This window comes from Haliotis rufescens, unplaced genomic scaffold, assembly GCF_023055435.1.
Source record: "Haliotis rufescens isolate VD_foot unplaced genomic scaffold, xgHalRufe1.0.p SCAF_27, whole genome shotgun sequence".
Classification (NCBI taxonomy): domain Eukaryota; kingdom Metazoa; phylum Mollusca; class Gastropoda; order Lepetellida; family Haliotidae; genus Haliotis; species Haliotis rufescens.
Genome location: NW_025963968.1, coordinates 12,501 through 37,220, shown reverse-complemented (window position 1 = coordinate 37,220; position 24,720 = coordinate 12,501). Strand labels below are relative to the sequence as shown.

Sequence of the window (24,720 nt, the reverse complement as noted above, 5' to 3'; positions counted from 1 at the left end):
TTCTGCTCATATTCTTTTGGAACACAAGATAAACTTGCTTTGGGACAACTTTTGCATCACATGAGGTTTACATATACGGCTTAAAACAATCGTACATCTCGTTATAATAAGTGCCAAAAGAAACAGCTTACAAATATGGTGAGGGCGCTTTTATGCATGTGTATATATAACGTCATCGCTGGAGATTAATCTGCCTCGCTTATCTGCCGAAACATTCCATTGGGCGTTAACGAGAGAATCTCTCCCTCGTGTCTTTTGATATCAAATATATCGATACTCGTTGATAAAAGTGGAAAAAACTCCGAGGCTTGCCGATATCAAAAGACACAAGGATGAGGTGCGGGAGCCAGTTTTGGTTGATAAAGAAAAATAGCCGTGGAAATTATATGATTGGATCACTGAAAATCAGAGATGACACCGGGTGTTATCGAAAAGAAAGTAATTGCGTGTTGCCTATCGCCGCCATAAAACGTTGATTTGTACAGAAATTGTAAAACTGACGATTATCCACTAAAAAGAGTGTGTTTTTGCATCTTTTTGAAATACTCCATGAGGCCGCATCATGGTTTTCACACACGCTTTACACAACTTCGATACCCAAAAGATCTCCCGGTAAATATGTCATTTGATGTCAAGCAAGAGTTTAATGATATACTAATAAAAACAAATCCTAATATTGTATCCAGTTTTGCATCTATTTTTGCAATGTTCGACTTTGTCTTCTGTTTTCTTGTCAGGTGGCGTTACCACACATTGTGAATCCTTCTTTGAGAGGAGCAGACTATTCCAGACTGCCGTCATCGTATAGGGATTTAACAATGGCAGACTGAATCCCTTAATAAACTTTCCTTTTTTAAACTTGTGTTCATGTCGACATCTACGATGCAAAATCTTCCCTAAACAATATATAGTTCTGTGCAGGTTCACAGTAATCAAATTTACTTGCGCTAGACGGTCGTTATTGATTCCTGTGTTATATGACTGGAACACTTTGACATCGCCACCGTACACGACGCACTCGCTGACGCTGTCGTCACCCTGAAACGTCAACATGAGGTCAGAACACGAAATACAAGAACGACATTTCTAAGAGCGTGAATGTTGTGTCTCGCCACAGTCCAGTATGGCAGTTATATCACAGCTACGTGTAAAAAGTCAAACCACTAATAACTGTTTGATTGGCATTCTAGAAGTTGGTGAGAAAAGGTACAACATTATGGATAACGACTTTTGGTTAATTGCATATAGCGACGTTTCGATGTAGATTCTTACGTAGTTATCAGAACAAGAGGTTGTTATCCATAAAGTTGTACGTTTTCTTACAAACCATTGATGACTACGACCGTCGTCAACTTACACGGTCGTCTTGAGGAACCGGGCCCTGGACTCACTTGCACAAAGCGATCTTAGCGCTACGACTATTTTAACCCTATGTTAAAGTATTGGAGTTACGATCATCTTAGCGCTAAGATCGCTTTGTGCAAGTGGGCCCTGGTACTAATCTACCTCCATCCCTGAGTGTGTCGTCACATGGACAGTGATTACTGCCACAAGCTTTGTGGATCTATCTCCATCCCCGAGTGTGTCGTCACATGGACAGTGATTACTGCCACAAGCTTTGTGGATCTATCTCCATCCCTGAGTGTGTCGTCACATGGACAGTGATTACTGCCACAAGCTTTGTGGATCTACCTCCATCCCTGAGTGTGTCGTCACATGGACAGTGATTACTGCCACAAGCTTTGTGGATCTATCTCCATCCCTGAGTGTGTCGTCACATGGACAGTGATTACTGCCACAAGCTTTGTGGATCTACCTCCATCCCTGAGTGTGTCGTCACATGGACAGTGATTACTGCCACAAGCTTTGTGGATCTACCTCCATCCCTGAGTGTATCGTCACATGGACAGTGATTACTGCCACAAGCTTTGTGGATCTACCTCCATCCCTGAGTGTGTCGTCACATGGACAGTGATTACTGCCACAAGCTTTGTGGGTCTACCTCCATCCCTGAGTGTGTCGTCACATGGACAGTGATTACTGCCACAAGCTTTGTGGGTCTACCTCCATCCCTGAGTGTGTCGTCACATGGACAGTGATTACTGCCACAAGCTTTGTGGATCTATCTCCATCCCTGAGTGTGTCGTCACATGGACAGTGATTACTGCCACAAGCTTTGTGGGTCTACCTCCATCCCTGAGTGTGTCGTCACATGGACAGTGATTACTGCCACAAGCTTTGTGGATCTACCTCCATCCCTGAGTGTGTCGTCACATGGACAGTGATTACTGCCACAAGCTTTGTGGATCTACCTCCATCCCTGAGTGTGTCGTCACATGGACAGTGATTACTGCCACAAGCTTTGTGGATCTACCTCCATCCCTGAGTGTGTCGTCACATGGACAGTGATTACTGCCACAAGCTTTGTGGATCTACCTCCATCCCTGAGTGTATCGTCACATGGACAGTGATTACTGCCACAAGCTTTGTGGATCTACCTCCATCCCTGAGTGTGTCGTCACATGGACAGTGATTACTGCCACAAGCTTTGTGGATCTACCTCCATCCCTGAGTGTGTCGTCACATGGACAGTGATTACTGCCACAAGCTTTGTGGATCTACCTCCATCCCTGAGTGTGTCGTCACATGGACAGTGATTACTGCCACAAGCTTTGTGGATCTACCTCAATCCCCGAGTGTGTCGTCACATGGACAGTGATTACTGCCACAAGCTTTGTGGATCTATCTCAATCCCCGAGTGTGTCGTCACATGGGCAGTGATTACTGCCACAAGCTTTGTGGATCTATCTCAATCCCCGAGTGTGTCGTCACATGGACAGTGATTACTGCCACAAGCTTTGTGGAATCCAACTACAAAAAGTGAGTGACATAAATCGGAATGTCTATATCCCCCTGTCAGCAGGGACGCTCCATGTAACCAGTTTGTGTAAACACTCCGTCACCCTTCCCTCATGTGTCATTTCGAGTATGAAGGACATTCACATGAATCACATCACATAAATAACTCGACAGTATCAGTAACGTCATATGTTTGAGATTGAGTTGAGAAAAAAAATACAATATCAATCGTACATGACATTAATTGATGTATATTATGTTATCTCGTGACGTAGGCGTCTCATTAAAATCATCTCTACTGGACCACTCATCTCATGACAATAAAAGCGACAAAACACTTTCCGCCGTTATAAGAAATTTCTGCAAAAAGCAGAGTCGATTGTACGATTCTGACTGTATGATATGTTCAGGAATCGCTATCAAACAGTGATGACACCAGGTGAAAAGGTGATCGATTCATGCCCCACCGATAGCACCCTTCAAGAAAAGCCAGATTTCTTCTGTTGAAAGTGATTGTACTTCTAAAACTGAGTGAAGATTTGACAGAAAATCTGCAATAGTAGGAATATCATATATTGAATAGTTAGATAAGCATTTCTTAGGATTGACGGATGACAAGGTACTAGACAAAGAATTTTATGGATAACAACTTGCTTGACATACGATATAAGAATCTATACCGAAACGTCACAAATACAGTATAATAAAGATATAGTTCATTCATAAAATGCTTTGTCGACTCTGATATAACATATTTCAATCTGTTTTATCAATTTACCATTTCTAAGTCTTCAGAGAATCCTATGGCAATCCACGAGTCCCCAGTTGAAAACGACCTGAGATGGAACCGAATGTTGCTGTCCTCTGGCACCCACGTGATCGAGAACGTGCATCCATTATCACAGTCGTCAAAGCATCCCAGCCGTACTCCGCACTTAATGTCACGTGATATACTCTGAAATATAGCCACGTAATACTTCTGTGTAAACGCATCGGCACTTCAGGGCGTTAACACGTTATATCCAACATACACTTAAATATGACAGTTGCACCTCGGTACTATCTATTTATGTAATTGTTGACTAATATTTTACTTATATACAGCTTTGGAAATGCCGAAATATGGATAAGAATATACGGGCGTATCTAAGTCCTGTTTATTCTATTCTTTTCCTGTATTTAGCCGTCTAATTTGTTTTCTATTTTCGTTTGCACATCCAAGAGACAGTTCCTACAACACTTACTTCTGCAGCAGATCCTTAGGGACAATTATAGCGTCAATAATGTAGAGCAATATCTAGTTCCATAATGATTACTGATGGAAGACCGACATCGGAAGAGGTGGACCACAAAGACTGGAAAAAGACCCCCCACCCCAACCCTCGTGTGATTTGTCTGACACAACAGCTTACTGAAGGCGGTGAAGTCTGCACTCCTGGTGGTGCAGTCGACTGTTTTGCTTCTGTAGTTGGTGATGCTGATGCACCTGACTGGGATGACTGTGGCGGCTGTGTTACAGATGCTGTTGAATCTGTAGGTGCTGACGTTGCAGTTTCTGTCGTGCAGGGCGCCATCGTAGGGGACACGAGTGAGCTCTCTGGAACACTGAGGGGGGCAGCCGTGGGGTCAGTCAGAACAGCGGAGTTGATCCGGACCCAGAACTTTGAATAGTTCTTCACGAAACTTGCCCTGAAACATTATTACCAAAACAGTGGAGTGTAACACCACAGAGTTGATATCTTTGCCACATTAATGGTGAAGGAGAGTGCCGCAGGTTGTTGACGTGTCCTACTTGTGTAAACCCACCCAGCAGGGACAGCGGTACTGACAGGCAAAAGGCCTTCGTAATCACGGCGATACTAGGATTCGTGCCTACGGTCAGCGAATCCTGGCCTGGGTGATGGGTAAGCTTAGAGCTGGTTAAACCAGTGGTTGACAGCACCAGCAACATTCTACGTGGTCCGAGTCATCCAGGTCACACATTGTAAGAACCCCGACCTCTTTTGCTGAGGACCTTTTCTGGCCCATCTTCCCGAGGCAAGGGAGTTAACTCAGTTTAAAAGTCCAGTGTACCCTTGCCGAAATTCCTGGGCTCGATCGTAGCGCCACCAGTGGCTATTACGAGTTATGTCACTTCTATGCCTCTCTTATTGACCAATCATATTCCACCTCTCTTCTCTCTTTCATCTCCTTCAAACAAAATGGCGGCGCCCTGTCAGGATGATCTGATCGATAATCAAGATCTATATTGTGATAAAACGGGTCTGACATCGCGAAGTGCATCAAATCACGTGAGCACTTTGATTTAAAACATGAAAAGATTTTGAAAGTATCTGTTGACAACAAGTTGGCGGGGCACATGCTGTGCAAATCCTGCAATCGACCGAAATCTGCATGACAGTTTACGAACCGGATTTCGATTTCGTTGCATGATTGTGATTGGACTATGAATAGACTCGTTATTCCTGCCAAAATGTAACTCCATAATATTAGCCTGGTTCGGCAAGGGTGGAAACTGGACTTTTATAGTCAGTTAACTCACTTGCCTCTGGAAGATGTTTCTTGCCCGGAATCCCAACAGGTCATTCTCACATTGATCGTGCAGGGTAATTGATATCAGTTTGTCAGACTTACACACTAGAGTAAGTTTGCACACACAGGTGTTTGCATTAGATACACACAATCTGCACGAACCAATTTGAATATCAAGCAAGATACTGAAGCTTTGTTAATAGTGGCTGAGTGTGTCGAGATCGTTGGTATCGTCACTTGTACAAAGCATCATCGGATGACAACCCACTTGAAGATGACATGTCCAGAGGCTGTTGATGGCGCTGTCCATGTTGCCTTGACAACCGACTTCGGACTCGTCTCATTTTGTGTTAGCCCTCTCGGTACCTGTCACGGAATGTATAGTATATGTACTGTAGACTAAACTAATATATGCAAAGGCAATCTATCTTCGTGTTCTTACACATCGTAATGAGATATTGTAGAATAAGCCTAGAAGCCTTAGACTATGTGAAATGTGTTCCTTTGGAACTTAAAATAAAAGTGACAACACTCTTTCTATTATGTTGTGTACAGATTAAAATATAAAAAAAATGCAGCAAAGAGGGTTTGGGTGATCCAGGCACAGGTAGGCTGGTTAGGCTCATCATTAGCTAAGGGCCCTTGCCCCCTCTACACGCAGCCCAGACAGCGAATGGGATTTTTCACAGGAAGCGCTGCCTAGTCACCCCCACCCCGAACTTTTCGGAGAATGTGAAGATGCCTCCTGCATTACCTAGATTGTCGGAAGGGCTGTATTCCTGGCAGCAAACCCGAATATTCCCAAAATGTCAGTCAACAGATTGGGAGGTACCATACCTGAGGCACCGAAAACAATGTGGAGTCGGGCAGGTTGGTACTTGGAATGATATAGTGACATTTCGAAAGCGAGGTTCGCATATTTGCCATGTTTTTTTTCTGAATCTTGTCAATCACATTAGTGTTAAAATGATTTCTTTTGATTATCTAAAAGGATAAGATCAGCTTTGTTTCGCCTGGATACGTCTGAGGCTGTGTACGGGCCTATTCCAAAGAATTTTGTATTCACCATTTTCTATGACGCTCTCTACATATTCTGTGTCGTGCCATGGATGGACCTCTGCGACAAAACCACAAACCACAAGCATGGCGAAGACGCCATCATGTCGCTTAAGATACTGTGTTTGTGCCAAAGCTGGGCATCCACTGACAGTGCTTCATTAAATTCATTGCATAATCTACATTTCAAATTTACAGTTTGATGAAATATCACACATTGGCGGTTTCGAGTGGGAAGTGACTGGTCCTGAGCAGCAAACAGAAAGCATATATTCAACCAGTGATCACGTATCATCATTTGGTTTCCTACGACAATCACTAATCAATGCATGCTTATTTGGTTCTTTAACCGAAACTCTTCAAGGAGTCTCAATAAATTCTTCCACTCACCCCGTCTCCGTTTTCGCACACAGCTGATGTTATTGCCGTTGTGATGAAGCTGCCGATGTAGTCGGAGGTGTTGTAGACAGGGTCAGCTCTGTGTGCCTGTAGCAGAAACCCCTTGAACTGCTCCTCACAGCGCCCTTCAAGTGTCACTGTTGGGAGTAATTAGCGAGTGGGTAATGCGGCCGCTTTCAACACTTCTATCGGGACAGTCAACTAAACCGTTGTACTAAACAACCTTAGTGCTACGACTGTCGTAAGTCTATGTTAAGGTATGGGAGTTTTGATCACCTTATTCCTAAGATCGCTTTTTATAAGGGCACCCCGGTCTTAGCCGTAGAGAGAGAGAGAGAGAGGGAGAGAGAGAGTGAGAGAGAGAGAGAGGGAGGGAGAGAGAGAGGGGAGAGAGAGCGAGAGAAGGAGAGAGAGAGAGAGAGAGAGAGAGATGGGTTAAAACATCAATGGTGGTTGTGCTATAATATCCCCAGCTGACAATGATTGTGGTTTATTATTGTCAAGGGTTGTTTATACAGATCACATTCGTAGATCCAAACTCATTTTTATCTTATTATTATTGCCCTTGTTCTTCAACTATCGTTTCAGCTGCTTCTTCTGCTTCCGTCCATCACCTGCATGACTCGGAGCACCTGCGACTGTCAGCAGAAATTGGGGGTCATGCAAAGATAGTTCCAAAGGGTACGTGGATATTCAGGATTAATGAAACCGTTAAAAGAAATGGTGTTTATACCTGTTTCCGGGTGCATATATGCATGTAATATATGTTAACAAAGATACCATTTTTGATCATATGATTGCATGATAGTTAATACGTAGACAGTTAATTATTCAAGTAGTATTTCCTAGACCCACATTCGACCACGATCCCGGTGTATCCCCACCCCACCCCCCCCCCCCCACTCCCCGCATGATATGGCTGCAGTATTGCCAACAACGCCGTAAGTACAAGTCACTCACGCTCTCACTGATGGTTCACCTTCCACGGCCTCCCCTGGGCTGTACGTGGCTTTCTGTAGCAGCAACACAAACGGCGAGTCTGTTTGGGCGGCGGGTTGATCATGATGATGTGGCATCATGTCAGCGCATGCGTGTTCAGGAGCGCCTTTGGTATATGGACGTGCTGAACGTGCAAACAGAAGCAGGCTACCTATACACAACAACATGTGCCTCGTCAGAGTTTCCATTGCAGCTTCTGTAGAAAAAGGATGTAAGCATTGCAAAACAAAATTCAAAATGAATTTCAAAGAAGCAGTGAAATTCAGTTTATGTGTAGATAAAAAATGATAGACATTAAAGTTTGGTACAGTATTTAATAAGAAGAACTATAGTTACATATATCATGTCAGAACTAAAGGCTGTGTGAATGCATAAAAATCTCCAATTTCCTCTTATGATAAACTGTTACCTCAGCCAAGCAGCAATACAGTCATCAGTATGCGCTTTGGGCAATTGCAAAAAATCCCAAACCGAGACTGTCTGTACATGGTCATATCGGGTGATTGTTAAAATCAAAATTCTATCTACACCTGGACAAAATGCATGGTAGTTTATATTCATTTCCAATATCCTCTAATATTTGGTGGTAAATGGTAGAGTCTTACAAATGTCTTACTCCTGGTTGTCTTACCAGCAGTATCTCGTGCTAATACATGGGGTGTGACATGGACACTTTCAAATTCCACTTTATGTCACGCCATTGTCGAGGGAAGACATTCTTTCTTCCTCGACTCATCAATTCATGTTGATGTGATTGATATATTTTTACAGGTATGTACCCTTGTCTATCTACTTTCTTTATGGAAATCTAGTCAATAGAATAGGTAACGCGATTGTAGAAACTAAATCATTAATGTTGTAAATTGTGAATATCATACTCGGTCAAAAGGCATCGCGTTGCACGAGATTACTAATTCAAACACTAAGTTTAAAGCACCATCCTGTAAGTAAGATTGTGAGTGAAAGATCTGGTTAAGTTCCATTTGTTTATCATGTATATATATTTTATTATTTCATAAAAGATCATAAAAATGTTACTTTGTTTATAATGTAGTGACGTCACACATAACGTGTGACGCCGAAAACATTTATTGCTGCATTTATAGTATATAAAGTAACAGCGTTTGAATATTATATTGTGCCATGCTATGCAACGTAATCAAATGCGACTTTATGTCACGCCATTGTCGAGGGAAGACATTCTTTCTTCCTCGACTCATCAATTCATGTTGATGTGATTTATATATTTTTACAGGTAATAGTCAACATTCAGACAACCCAACCAATGGAACTAGTGTGCATGAACTACTTGCAATTGTGAGGAGGATTCGGGAACATTCTTGTGATCACAGATCATTTTACAAGATATGCTATTGCCATACCAACCAAGAATCAATCCGCCAAGACAACAGCAAGAGTTCTTTTTGATAATTTCCTTGTGCACTATGGATTTCCAGCCAAACTCCACAGCGACCAAGGGAGAAACTTTGTAGGCAATATCATCAAGGAGTTATGTCAACTGACAGGAATTCGGAAAACTCGAACCACACCATATCATCCCCAAGGAAACGGAATGTGTGAGAGATTCAACCAGATTCTTCTGAACATGTTGGGAACCCTTGAAGAAGATAAGAAAACTGACTGGAAGACTTATGTTTCTCCACTGGTTCACGCCTACAATGCCACAAAGCATGAGAGTACAGGATACTCACCTTTCTACCTTATGTTTGGTCGACATCCACGCCTGCCTGTTGATGCTTTCCTTGGAGTCAAGAAGATTGGTGATGACCACACTACCACGACTGAATACATCAACAAATTGAGAAAGAGATTAAACTTTGCCTATGAAAGTGCATCACGTGAAGTCCAAAGAGCTGGTCAACGTCATAAGAAAAGATATGATGCTAAAGTGCGCGCCTCAACTCTCCAACCTGGTGACCGTGTCCTTGTTCGCCTTGTAGGACTTACTGGGAAACACAAGCTTGCTGATAAGTGGGGACGGGATGTGTTCCAAGTTGTAAACCAACCAAATACGGACATCCCAGTATTCACCCTGCAACAGGAAGATGGCAAAGGACTGAAGAAGACACTTCATCGTAACATGCTCCTGCCACTTGTGTCAATACCAGCGGAACCAGTGTTTGGACATCAGAAAAACAATGAAGGAAAGGCAGGGACGAAGAAGTCTGTATCCTTAAAGGTGAAAGAATACCAAGAACTCATGGAGTCAGAAGACGAAAATGCCGAGGAAGTATTTGTATTGTTACCAGATCCGATTAGTCCACCAGTGTCTCAGGTTACTGGATCCAATGGAACTAACTTTGGTCGAGATCTAGAAGAAAGAACTGAAGCTAATAGAGAGGACTCCATGGAAACAGTAGGAACTGTGATGGAGCTTGAAGACTCATTTCCTGCTGACACGTCTCCTGGACCATCATCTAACAGTTCTCTAACACGCTATACTTCCAGCCCTCCTGAACAGTCATCTGCTTCAGCGGAAGAGGAGCCCGGTACAACGTCTGCTCATGACGAGGATGTAGTTGCAGACTCCACTGATCATGTGTCAGAACGGAACTCTGATATGGAGAGGCCTACCCGTAACAGAGCTCCTCCGTTTTGGCTCAGAAATGGCGATTGGGTAACTGACTACAGTATTCTTGCCAAACTATCTGTTTCCTCTGATAAAGATGTTTTCCTTTCTGAGGATACATTATCGGCCGCTGGTATCTCTGAATCGTTTGAGGTTTTTGTATAGTTGTGTTGTTAACTTTCAAAGCTGTGGACTCATAATGTGTGTAAGTAGTTGTATAAAGGTTTCACTTTTCTCTGTTTGGAGGCTTCAGCGCATTTTAATGTTGAGGACAACATTTCTCAAAGGGGGGGAAGGTGTCGCCGGATTTATTAGTTGCCAAGAGTTATCTCTGTTTCTTTTTACGGACGCTTCATCTCTCAATTTTACTCCTGGTTGTCTTACCAGCAGTATCTCATGCTGATACCTGGGGTGTGACGTGGACACTTTCAAATTCCACTTTATGTCACGCCATTGCCGAGGGAAGACATTCTTTCTTCCTCGACTCATCAATTCATGTTGATGTGATTTATATATTTTTACAGGTATGTACCCTTGTCTATCTACTTTCTTTATGGAAATCTAGTCAATAGAATAGGTAACGCGATTGTAGAAACTAAATCATTAATGTTGTAAATTGTGAAAATCATACTCGGTCAAAAGGCATCGCGTTGCACGAGATTACTAATTCAAACACTAAGTTTAAAGCACCATCCTGTAAGTAAGATTGTGAGTGAAAGATCTGGTTAAGTTCCATTTGTTTATCATGTATATATATTTTATTATTACATAAAAGATCATAAAAATGTTACTTTGTTTATAATGTGGTGACGTCACACATAACGTGTGACGCCGAAAACATTTATTGCTGCATTTATAGTATATAAAGTAACAGCGTTTGAATATTATATTGTGCCATGCTATGCAACGTAATCAAATGCGACTTTATGTCACGCCATTGTCGAGGGAAGACATTCTTTCTTCCTCGACTCATCAATTCATGTTGATGTGGTTTATATATTTTTACAGGTAATAAATCCTTTTATACCTCATCCGCACCGCCTCAGTTCCCTCAATTACATCTTTGGCAGAACCCGCGACACAAAAGCAAAACAAAAGGTGGGGTCTGCGGAAATAGAGCCTATCTCTACATGAGATTATAGGACATCAGTAGTGGTGACTGTTCTATCACATGTGTGCCATCTGAAGCATGCATCATTATATCACCTGGAATGACTCATACAGGCAAAAATGAACACGAAAATTTCCACAATCCACAAACACAATCACTTGATTAAAAGCGAACATTTACCAACTGGCGGTTCTTCCCAAGCAGTTAACGCGTATCTAAATTCACTACTGTCGGCTGGTCACAATCGCTAGACGGTACCAGCTAGACTTGACTCTAGCGGCATGGTTCACGCCTATAAATCCAGCAGCCGAGCACTAAGGAAGACGGGCCGAAATTGTGTTTATGGTCTGGTGAACACAGGTCAGTGACCGCTCATGAACTCAAGATTCATGTCTCATTGTTTTGTTTTATCTCACTGTTCATTTGATCTGTTTGTCAAATTCGACTGAAACCCGGTCCCGTGTTACACGCATGGCACACGCGTGCTCAACGGGTTACACACCCGTCTCACAGGCGTTTTCGACGGATGCTCAACGCGTGTGCAACCTGTTGAGCACCGTGTCACATGTGTGTGACATGCGCTCTCAACGCTTGTAAGGGGAATGAACTTCTGAGCAATGGTGGAACGTTGATGAATGTGTGTGTATATATGTATGTCTACACAATGGTGGAACAATGATGAATGTCTGTGTATATATGTATGTCTACACAATGGTGGAACAATGATGAATGTATGTGTATATATATATGTCAACACAATGGTGGAACAATGATGAATATGTGTGTATATATGTTTGGAACGTTGATGAATGTATGTGTATATATGTATGTCTACACAATGGTGGAACGTTGATGAATGTATGTATATATATATATATGTCTACACAATGGTGGAACAATGATGAATGTATGTGTATATATGTATGTCTACACAATGGTGGAACAATGATGAATGTATGTGTATATATGTATGTCTACACAATGGTGGAACAATGATGAATGTATGTATATATATATATGTGTCTACACAATGGTGGAACGTTGATGAATGTATGTGTATATATGTATGTCTACACAATGTTGGAACAATGATGAATGTATCTATGTCTACACAATGGTGGAACAATGATGAATGTATGTGTATATATGTATGTCTACACAATGGTGGAACAATGTTAAATGTATGTGTATATATGTATGTCTACATAATGGTGGAACAATGATAAATGAATGTGTGTATATATATTTATATGTCTACACAATGGTGGAACAATGATGAATGTATGTGTATATATGTTTGCCTACATAAAGTAGTATAGGTAATGGGGGTTCTGGCTCACTTCAACTGGAGCCAGATTTACATACCTATACTGCTACTACAGGGGGATTTTTTTATGTGTAAATGATGATGCGATTCAACGATAGTCATAAGATTAAACTTAATTGTAATGAGAATATTCTCTATTATTTTTATACGTATACCATTTTTTTTAACAAAGTGATATTCAACATTTTTACTAAGTTCTTCGTTCATTTTACTAGGAGACCAGACTATATATTCTTCTTGGTAATTGGAAAGAAACAATTGATGACCGTATTTGGTTGGTTTGACATCACTGATATAATATATACCTTGTGGTTATTCTCTCCATTTGATAATTTTGTCCCTGAGCATAAATGTTTCGATAGCTTTTTCAAGTTCTTCCTTTGTTGGTTTGTAATTCTCCATTATTATATATTTACGTAAACATTCTTCTAAATGAATGTATGATTTTATGAGGTGTGATCTAATGATAGTAAGCAATCTATTTTTAATCTCCAACCAGTTCTTTGGTTTTGGCACGGAATAATTGACGCGCTTGTTGTCTCCCCTGTTCTATGAACTTTTTTTCTCATCTTCGCTAATACCACTGGTCTTACGAGAATTTGATCGAATCTCCTGCTTCATTGCGTTGTATTTGGTGAGTTCCGACAGCAATAAACGAAATTCCTCCTCGGATATCTTACAATCAGCCATTGCTGATGAAATATGATCCTTAATGCTGTTCAACTTTGCTTCGGCGAGTATCCGAATATTATCGTGTTTTAATGCTTTCCTTTGCAACCTACGAGAAATAAATTTTATCGCTATTCCAGCCAGTCCTGAGACTCCAGGCGCTATTTCCATGCCAAGTACGATAGGCACGACGATTATAGTTGATAATAAACCAACACCGGCTACACCGAGTCCCATGCCAGCTGTTACAAGCGCGGTATCAACTCCATTGAGAGCATTCACGGCTCTGCGATACTTTTTATACAATCCAAGTCTAAACTCCCTCTCCTTCTCTATTCAATGTTTTATGTCGCTTATTTGATGTAATCGAAATCCATCAACAGTATCCATCTTTTCAGATGCCTCATCGAGCGCCGGATATAAACTCAGAGTGTATATCATTATATCATATAATAGTCTTTAATTGGTCTTGCTTAAATGTTTTGAGAGTATACATCAACCTTATCAAATGTATATTATACGGCATGAATATCTTAGTAAGAGAACTGCTGCCACTTTTAATAATTTGGACCCCCTCAAGGGTTGCAACGGGTGATGCTCCAATATGAATAATACTGCAACATTGATGTTGGTGTTTCTTTAGCCATTTAATCGATAGACTTGGTAATATTTCGAAGGCATCTTCCGGTGCATCTCCGAACAAGACTTCAATAATAAGCGTAGAAAGATTAGGTATTGCACTCAAGTTATCTTTAATATCATTGAATTCAGTAACCAAATTTAAACTAACATTTTTTACTGCCGGACGACTAAATAACATATGACCTGGGTTTTCTGGCAGGGGAGAGACTACCACACTTTTTCGTTTTGATAGGATATAAGCCCCGAGTACGATGCCACTATTTATTATCTTAGTTAAATTATGTGCTTAACCCATCATCACATACGATGGGGTAATGACGATATTCAGTAGCCACTCGATGTTTGCTTCGACCATAGTCCATTTATTATCATCGTTGCGAGTAAGATTGTACGAAGTGTTTTTATGGAGTCTACTAACGTCGACATCGCTTAAATCTCTTAGATTACCTGTGAATGTAACTTCTTTCCACTTGTATACATTATCTTGTAAGTGTAAAGCGTATAACTTACCATCGGTACCGGGTTTACCGAATCCTTCTGTGTCTCCTAGTTCGGAAAGCGCAATTGTATTACATTGTCTAAGGTTATGCATTCCAGGGCCTGATGAATCAACCATTATTTATAATATGGAGTGTTACACTCAAGTATCCTATCTGTACAGGTTGATGTTTTACATCTAATACAGAAATTTTGCGGTCTGAAATAATACCACGCTGTAATTTTTTATATAGTAATGATTAGAAAGATTCTGTTCTACCGCTATTGTATTTTTCATCTTTGACTGGAACAGCTCTGAGTAGAGTTGAAGGACTTTCTAGTTGAATATTATCCGTCGTACGGATCTGATCAAGATGGATGCACAACTCTTTATAGGGAACTAAATTGGGTAATTTAACCCCATGCACTGTTTCATTGTGGTTTATTTTTGATTTTCGATAAATAAGTCCAAGTGTTGCTGCTAAGCTTGGACTTATAATTACAAGCTCTTCTCCAATGCTTAAAATCAGCATCCCATTCGACTCATTTTGTGTTAGACTAATTCCATTAGGCTTAAAAATTTCATCATTGAGTGAGCATACACTGTAATACCAATCAGGTATAATAATGTATTTTTCAATACCACTGTTTTCACCTAATATATATTATACCTAATATGAAATCAACTTATATTACTAATAAATCGATTTTAGTAAGTGCCTCTTGTGCTAATTTTTTGTTGAATTCCCTGATATCTTTGAAAAATACAGGTTCAGGGCAACTAGCGATAAAATGGTGCACGATTGGTTCCACAATCCGATGCAATTTTGGCAGAATCAGAATCAACTTTGCCATATGGTGTGCCACAACAGGATGTGGTGTATCTCTTTATGCTCCAGGATTTGAACTAAATAAGTCTGTTTTATCATTTCATGTGCACTATCAGATTAGACGTATACTTAAAGAAATTAGTGCCCCATTACCGCAGGATCGAGCATGGAATGCATCAAATAGTCTGTACAATAGGTGGGCATTCGAACGTATTTGTCAGGAATTTAATGTTTCTACGAGTAAAGATTGGCATCTGAGTGGAATTAACCATGGTCTTGGTATTCCGTACGGTGTTGCACACTCTGTTAAAGAAGTCAGCGATGATTTACTGAAAAGGGGTCAGCTTCTTCCGAGCTTTGCTCTCTCGAGTAACAAGTGGAGAGATGATCGTATGAACTTTAAGGGTGGTGTTGCTTTCACCATCCAAAAAGTTGAGCAACTACCTCGAAATGCTTGGAATGAATTTCTATATGATAAAACAGAAAATAATGTTACTAACCCAGGAGCTGTTAGAGTTAATGAATCAATAAGAACTTATGTATGGGCAATTCTCAGTGTACAATCGCAAACACGAACGGGAATCATCGGTTCTGGGACAGCACTCGATGCACAAAAACAGTTTGTTGCAAACGTGGAGGTTGCTATTAATTCACCAGTTGATATACCATCTTCTATTAAACGTTATCTAACGTTATGGAACTTAAGATCGGTCAAGTGATAGGTTATAATAATAAAATTGTTATTGCTACCGATCAACAATAACAGGTATAAATTCAGATATTAACACCGAATTAATAACGCAAACAAACACAGGCGAAATGGGAATAGTCAAGCCACAGATATATACTAACACATCCACTGACGCACAACCACAAGTGCCAACTCATATTGCAGCTAAATATCAACAACATATCGATGAAAAAACAGCTCTTATAGTAGGTGGAGTCACAGCTGGTTTACTCATGATTTGGTTAAATAGTTCTTAGCAGATACGTACAACAGCCCTGCAATTGCTACGATCAGCGCCCACAAGTTTTGACTAAGCCAAGTGGTGGTCTTGGCTAATAAATTCAAGAGCCAGGAAACAATACTCCCTATTATAACGGGAAGTGCAGACGCGGCTTTCCGAGCGAGCTTTCCCAGTGCTGAACCTAATGCTTTTAAATGCTTTTTTATCCACTCTTTTACACCATCCCTATCACTAGGCGGTGCACCACCTCCTGTACCACCAGTTAACGCGAGAGTCAAAGTCGATATAATAAATCCCAATGTGGTTAAAATACTGGCAATGGTTATCCCCTGTTCTCTGAACAATGTTTTAATTTTATCGGCCAGTGTAGTGTCATCGTTGAGGACTTGATCGATAGTTTCTCGAATTCGACTGATTTGTGAACGAAGTGCCTTTCTATTACTGGAAGCAGCCTCGAGGCGGGCCGATCTTTTGTCTTCTAAGTTACGTAATCTTTCTGCAACGTGACGTCTACTGATGTCAAGACCTCGTAATTCCCTAATACTGAACTCCGAGGATGGTACACTGACCGTGGAATTATCGTAGTAGGTATCCAAGATTTCTCCGAGTCCGTCCGAGGCCAGCTTCGATCTTTCTTCGAAATTATCTATGGTACCAAGTTCATCAAGCACAGTCTGAAGAACCTTAGTAGTCTTCGCAGAAAGTTTTTCTCATCGTGAGTAGTCTACAAAACCTAATTCATTACGAACAAAGTTGATGCCATGTTTAGTGGCTATCGTAGACAAGGCTAGGGGCTTACGATGATAATGCAGAAGGTCAATATCCGGAGAGCCACACAGTCGCAAAATTCCTTTGCTATCTATCGTAAACTTTGAATAGTCACAACCAGTTGGGGTTTCTTTAAAGGTATCGTAATAATCATTAACGGTTGATTGTAAAAGTTCATCGTTAAGATTCATGCCACCAAAGCTGGTTTCATCAGTACCCTCTTCGATTGTACTAGGGTTATCAAAGTCATCTAGATTAAAATCATCCATTTTTATATTAAACATAAGGTTACATAATTTAAATATAACAATGTCCTCACAATACGGACGCAAGTTAAACCCACAACGTAGACTTCGAGATCCATTAGGGGTCAAAGCAATTCATCAGTCTGTAACTATAACTAATAACCTGAATACCATCGATCAGAATCAAACGCTTCTGGTTCGCTTTCCTAATCTCCGCGCACACGATGTGTTAGTTCCGGGAACTTTCCAACTAGCATTTAGGATTAGTTTGACTTCTGCCGACATTAACAGGGAGCCTGTTTAGAATATAGGTCGTGCCATCGTTAAGAAAATCACGATTAAAATTAGTGGTAATGAGGTTTTGAGTATCGATGATAGCGATGTATACTATTGTTACATGGATCTCTGGAGAACGGATAAAGAACAGGAAAACTTACAGTACCAAGGTATTTGTAATCGGAACACATTGAAACTGCATGTGGGTGCTGAAAATGGCGATAATACCATTGTAAAAGATCTCGCTGTTGCCAGCGCATTAGGTAACCGATTCTATATTCCGCTAGGCTTTGAATTACTAGATTCCCACATGCCCTTTTATCAAGCATCCCTAGGTGATAGGTTAGAATACGAACTCACTTTTAATGACTACGGTAGAGTAATCAGAGCTGCTGAAGATGCTAGCTATTCCATTGAAAATATCTCACTGGAGTATGATATGATAACAGATCCCGAATTAGCCAGACAAATTCGTAACCAGTATACAGGAAGTTTAGCTATTTTGTGTGATTGCGTGCTTCTACACTGAAAGATCACAAGGAGCAAAAAAGATACGACGTGGAATATCAATCTAAACGTCCCCACGAGATCATTGAAGGGTATTTTAATGTTGTTCGAGGACCCCTCTGATGCATTTAAAAGAAATACCGAGAAGTTCTACAATCCCAAGATAACAAAAGTAGAACTGACTATCGAGGGCGTTCCTAATCAACTATATAGTCAAGGAATGCTAGCATATCAACAGTGGGATGAGATTAAAAAACTCCCTTCTATAAACGCGGTCGTGATAGATCTGTCTCCTAGGGATGTATCGATGGGTGAATACCTCACCACGAAGTATGCGCTATGGCTCGACATGCAAACAACGGACGATGACCAACTACACGGCAGTGGGAGAAGAATAGAAAATGCTAGCGAGGGTGTCACTGTACAGATAACGAAGCTCCAGGAATCGGCTGGTAAATTAAACATATATTTGTACGTGATTATGGATGCTGAACTTAATATACAGCATGGATGATTCGTGCAAGCAATCTATTAATAATCTTTTACCTAAAGAACCGCACTGCGCTATCATCTGCAGGCAAACGGGTTGGGGAAAAACAGCTTTTATTCTAGATATTTTAGAAAGTCATTATCGGGATGTTTTCGCCTATATTATTATTCTGTGCCCGACTTTAAGCATTAATAAAACATACCTATCGAGAGATTGGGTAATGAATGATGATGGGGTACACAGAGTTGATCCGGGCGATCGTTTACAAGACTGTTTACGAGTATGTCACGAAAAATACAAAGGAGAATCAACCATTTTCATAATAGACGACTGCAGCGCGAGTAAAGAACTAACCAAAAAGAAAGATATGCTTTCATATTTAGCATTCTACGGACGGCATACTCAGCCTAGCATTTGGGTACTTACTCAAAAATACAACTCTGTCCTGAAAGATCTCAGAGAGCAGACCAAATGGGTTGCCTTGTTTCATTGCAAAGGCCGAGATTCATCGAGGAATGTTTACGCGAAAATGATGTTATTTATACCAAGCCCGAACAAGATAAAGTCAGAAAACTGTTAGCTTCAACGAACCACTGTAAACTCGTATTAAAAACTGATCAACCAGCTGCTTATGCAATTGCTTAGCAAAATTATAGCAAAAATAGCAAAAATATGGCAAAATTATAGCAAATATAGCAAAAATACGATAAATTGAACATTAGCGGGATTATTATGACATAATGTGGCTTGAAATCCTTGTTCTTTCGCAACAGTTTATTATTACGAGCTGTATTGGATATGTAATATTTTATTATGTTAGACTTAAATATCTCCTTAGGTATTACATTATGGAATGCGACGAACTCATCGAACAAATGCTCAAAGATGAGCCAGAACCTATGACAGATAAATCTTTAGATAAACATAGAGAAAGACTTGCTGCTTTGGCAGCCGTCGGAAAATATTTTGGGGAAAATTATACCATCGAAAAAATTGATTACATGACCGACGAAGAAATTAAAAAACTGTACGCACGTTACGAGTCTAGACTGGGAGCTACCATGACTACAACAATAGGTTCGGCTATGTTACAACTTTACACAGTCATAGCTAGTACGTTTCTTCCTATCTCGGCAGAACATCGCCCGTATATATGTGAATCTCTCGAGAAAGACCCATTCATCGAATACGCTATAAGCTCAGTAAGCTGTGAGTTTTATCATAGATACGGAATGTTCTTAGCTCCACTCACCACAGCTTTAATAACGGCTAGGTATTGTCAATTTAAACATACGTGCCCACTTAATAATAATTGAGACTCAAGTGACACCACAACAGATTGCGGAAAAGGAAGGAAATAACCCCGATTGCACAATCACAACAGATTGCGGAAATACAATCACAGCGAGTGAATGAGGAAATACCACAAGTCAGAGTTACTAAGAAGAACCCCCCAAAAATCGCAGCTGGTAGGAAGGGCGGGCTGGCGAGGAAAGCGAAACTAATGCATAATTCAAATATTGAACATAGTCGTCCGATTAAAACTTGGGCACTAGTAGGAGTTGTTGCTATAGCGGTGGTATGGTTGTTTTATAAGACCGGAGAAGAGAAAACGTCACCCCCAATGTCACAACAAGTTCAATTAGAGGTTAGCCCCCATATAATGCTTGGCCATTGGCTATGCCGGTATAGCTAAAATGATTACTAAAGCCACACCTCCCAAGCTAGATTTTAATGGTTATGATATCAGTATGGTCATTCTTGATATTGGATTGGCTATGTCAACAAAAGATATGCTCATCAAACAAGGGCTTATCTTAGAAAACATAATGAAGTAATTAAACATTTGAATATATTATATTCATATAAATATGGCAACAATAATTTATTGCGATGATGGTTGGTGGAGCTATTGTTAATGCTCTAGCTTTTTCGGGGAGTAATTTTTTATTTTTTACTTTGAGGGAATCAAACGCTAAAGAAGTTGAAGAGGAGCGTAAACGACATAATAAAGCATTAGAACAACTCGAAGCAGCCCAGTCACATTGGACCAGGAAGAGGATATTAAGATTAGATTTTATTAATGAAGAACTGCGTAGGCAGGGACATTCAATTCAAACGTTTAAGGATGTTGAATCTGCCATGCACGAATACTTCCTCGTTTATGGGAAAAAAACTTGACCCAATGCCAAAACCAACAATAAGTTGGGGAACAAAAAAACGCAAGATAATATTCATCATGTTGGGGTTGACTGGTGTGGCTTTTTTAGGTTACACAATAACTACACATAAACCATGACCTAGTTAGGCTGGGCATGCATTTAGACAAATGATACTAGAAGTGAATATTTATCACAATGGCGAGAGGCACATCAACATGTAAATTCATACGCTTGGGCCGATCACAAATTTGTAAGCTGTATGTCGGATTTTTGTGGAATCCACTCCATTGCAATTAGAAAAGGGCAGATTAATTATTCGTGTTCTGTATGTGGTATTGTGGTCAAAGGTAGTTACTGTTTATGTAAGAGTCATGGTGCTGACAAGAAACAGTTTCAAATTATCTAGGAGAGGAAAAAGGCTTACCGAAATGAGATAAATAGATTGGGTAGAATTCAAACCAATTAGACATTAGTTCACATATATTTATATATCACAATGACTTATGTTGTCAGAGAGCTGAAAGCTTTAGCAAAGCAACATGGTCTACGTGGATATTCTCGAAATGAGAAAAGCTGAATTGATCGATTTACTCGGTTTGGAATACAACAAACCCCAGACTGTTAGATAACTCAAAGTTCAAGCAAAAAACAGTGGGCTGAGAGGTTATTCTCGAATGAGAAAAGCTGAATTGATCGCTTTACTAGATAATAATGATCTTGATAATAAACAACAAGATGATGTTTATAAAAAAACAACAAGATGATGTTCATAAAAAACAACAAGAATTAAAATTTGTTTTTACCTAAAATTCTCATAATGGTGGAACAATGATGAATGTATGTGTATATATATATATGTCTACACAATGGTGGAACAATGATGAATGTATGTGTATATGTGTATGTGTACACAATGTTGGAACAATGATGAATGCATGTGTATATATGTATGTCTAAACAATGATGGAATAATGATGAATGTATGTGTATATATGTATGTCTACACAATGGTGGAACAATGATGAATGTATGTGTATATATATATGTCTACACAATGGTGGAACGTTGATGAATGTATGTGTATATATATATGTCTACACAATGGTGGAACAATGATAAATGTATGTGTATATATATATATATATATATGTCTACACAATGGTGGAACGATGATGAATGTATGGGTATATATGTATGTCTACACAATGGTGGAACAATGATGAATGCATGTGTATATACGTATGTCTACACAATGGTGGAACAATGATAAATGTATGTGTATATATATATATATATGTCTACACAATGGTGGAACAATGATGAATGCATGTGTATATACGTATGTCTACACAATGGTGGAACAATGATGAATGTATGTGTATATATGTATGTCTACACAATGATGGAACAATGATGAATGTATGTGTATATATGTATGTCTACACAATGATGATGGTGGTTTAACGCATCTGTTGAAAGTTTTTGTTTTTGTATTCGACTGACAATCTACTGTGCTACTGACAACCATGTATGATGACGTTTTGGGATTCGAACTTACCGTGAACAGATCCCTGCACGAGTAAAGGGCGGTGCCTTGTTTCCTTCTAGAACTTGCTGACAAGAAACTGCTGACAAATAATCGATGTGTATGGAGTATACGATAACGTCTCCACTAGATAACAATGTCACCTACACGTATCTACATATCACATGGCTGTTGTGTCATGTTATCTTCCTAATAAAACAATAGGTGACATGATGTAGGCCAGGTTTGACATGGCTAGAGCTGTGTGCTACGGTGCGGTGGACGTCTTATCTGGTCCACGGCTGTAGCTCTCTACAGTGAGTCCCCTCATCCCACAAGTGTTCGATTGGGTTCAGGTCAGGGTTGAGGGCTGGCCACGGTAGAACACGGATGTTGTGTTGTTGCAGAAGGGGCATGGTAGCTCTGACAACATGGGGACGAGCGTTGTCCTGCTGGAAAATGTGTTGTTGATGTTGTGTAAAAAATGAACCAACGTGGGGTCTCATCACTTGGTCGATATACCGCTGAGCAGTGACGCCCTGTCCCCGACCTTGACCAACATTCAGAAAGCACATGGGCCCAAGTCTCGCATTAAGTCCAATCCCTGCCCGTATCATGACGCTAGGTCCACCCCCTGCATCCCTTTCCACAACTTTTCTGTCAGCGAAACGATCACCTCGACGCCGCCAAATTCCTACTCTTCCGTCTGTATGGGAGACACAAAAGCGACTTTCATCAAAGAAGACGACACGCCTCCACTCACGATGACGCCAATTGTGATGACCCTGTGCCCACTGAAGTCGTGCTCGTCGATGCCGTGGTTGGAGAACAGGACGACGTGCTGGTCGACGACATCTGACGTTGTTGGAGCGGAGACGTCGGATCACAGTGTCCCAGCTACTGTGTCGATTATGTGTTCCTATGGTCCGTCGAGCACTTTCACTTGCAGTTAGGAACGGATGTCGCTGGTGTTGACGGGTAATCTGCCGATCTTGTCGAGGTGTGGTGACCCTAGGACGACCGCTCCGAGGAAGGTCATCTGTGGTCTTTGTAGCATTGTATCGATGTAGGAGACGGTAAATTGTGGTTATGTTAACGTTGAAATGACGGGCAACATCTTGGACAGACTCTCCTGCTTCCAAACGTCCGATAGCCTGGTTTCTCTGAATTTGAGTTAGGCGTGGCATTGTTGACCAAGGAGTGGTAGGTCCAAGAATCGGCCACAGTTTTATACCCACTACTGTTCTGGACAGTTCGTGCATTTTCGATTTCGCGAGAAATGGGTGCATGATACCCACATATTCACTGAAATGGTGCATTTTGGCCATTCGTTTTTTATGTTGCGTTTTTACTCGGGCATTCCAAAATGCAACCAAAAATATTGATAACACCATCTGGCTTCACTACATGCAAAAACTCGTATCAATTTATGGTTCCGTGTTTGTTACCTATTTGCTTAAAATCACTTGCGGTTCTTTTTCGTGTGAGTATGTTTCAGTTGTGCTCAATATATAACAGGCAGTGACAAAAGTAAGTCTGTAACACATGACCTACTCAATGTGGCAAAGAAGTATGAATTATGGACCACAATAGTTCACTTTATGAAAACTAACCAGTTTCTATCCAAGGATGTGGGGAACAAAACCGTACAGAATAAAATAACAGAACATGAAACTGCTCATTGGCACACGAGTCTGCGAGATCACCCTGAATAAAACAGATTTAGTAAAATTCACAGTAAGCTTGTACCTCATAGACTGTGGAATGTGTGTATTTTGTACATTATACCAACTAGACCTGTGTATGCACTTGTGAAGCTAGGAACACTACCAATAACACCTGGACAGTGTTTAATGTGTGATGACGAGTCCGATGACATAATGAAGCCCCAGCTGCTATGTTATAAAGCTTTAGTTGATGTGAGGAACACCCTCTATGAGCATCTATTTGACACTTTAAACCTCGAACAATACATGTGCATTGAGGACTGCGCAGATGGCGAAGTAAAACGTGTGACATATCTGGGTGGTATAACCGCTATTGTAGAGGATATGAGCCTTGACAGCTGGGCTGAATTCATATCTTCTGTATCACGAGATATAAACTCCTGGAACCTGCGATCAATGATCTCTCTGTAGACAGTATATCTCATGCCAGGACCAAGACATGCAAATATTCAGTATTGTCAATTTCTCTGCATAATGTCCTTGTAAATATGCTGTGTTAACATGACTCCAAATGTATATCACACTCTAAGATCATTCATTCATTCATTCATTCATTCA

General features: G+C 40.5%; 1 protein-coding gene across 3 annotated transcripts in view; it reads right to left on the bottom strand.

Annotated features, from left to right (window-relative positions):
- Positions 1-24,720, bottom strand: part of LOC124126795 (putative ferric-chelate reductase 1) — a 43,102-nt gene that overhangs the window by 17,400 nt on the left and 982 nt on the right. For 2 of the 3 annotated variants that reach the window (XM_046490320.2, XM_046490322.2), the window contains exons 2-7: positions 7,826-8,041; positions 6,838-6,983; positions 5,660-5,757; positions 4,272-4,548; positions 3,638-3,814; positions 943-1,038 (exon numbers count right to left, since the gene is read on the bottom strand). In XM_046490320.2, the coding sequence (XP_046346276.2) occupies positions 943-1,038; positions 3,638-3,814; positions 4,272-4,548; positions 5,660-5,757; positions 6,838-6,983; positions 7,826-8,033 (1,002 nt within the window). In that variant the 5' untranslated portion in view covers positions 8,034-8,041. Of the gene's footprint in view, positions 1-942; positions 1,039-3,637; positions 3,815-4,271; positions 4,549-5,659; positions 5,758-6,837; positions 6,984-7,825; positions 8,042-22,468; positions 22,599-24,720 lie in introns of those variants that run through there. The other variant, XM_046490321.2, reaches the window with a different exon arrangement.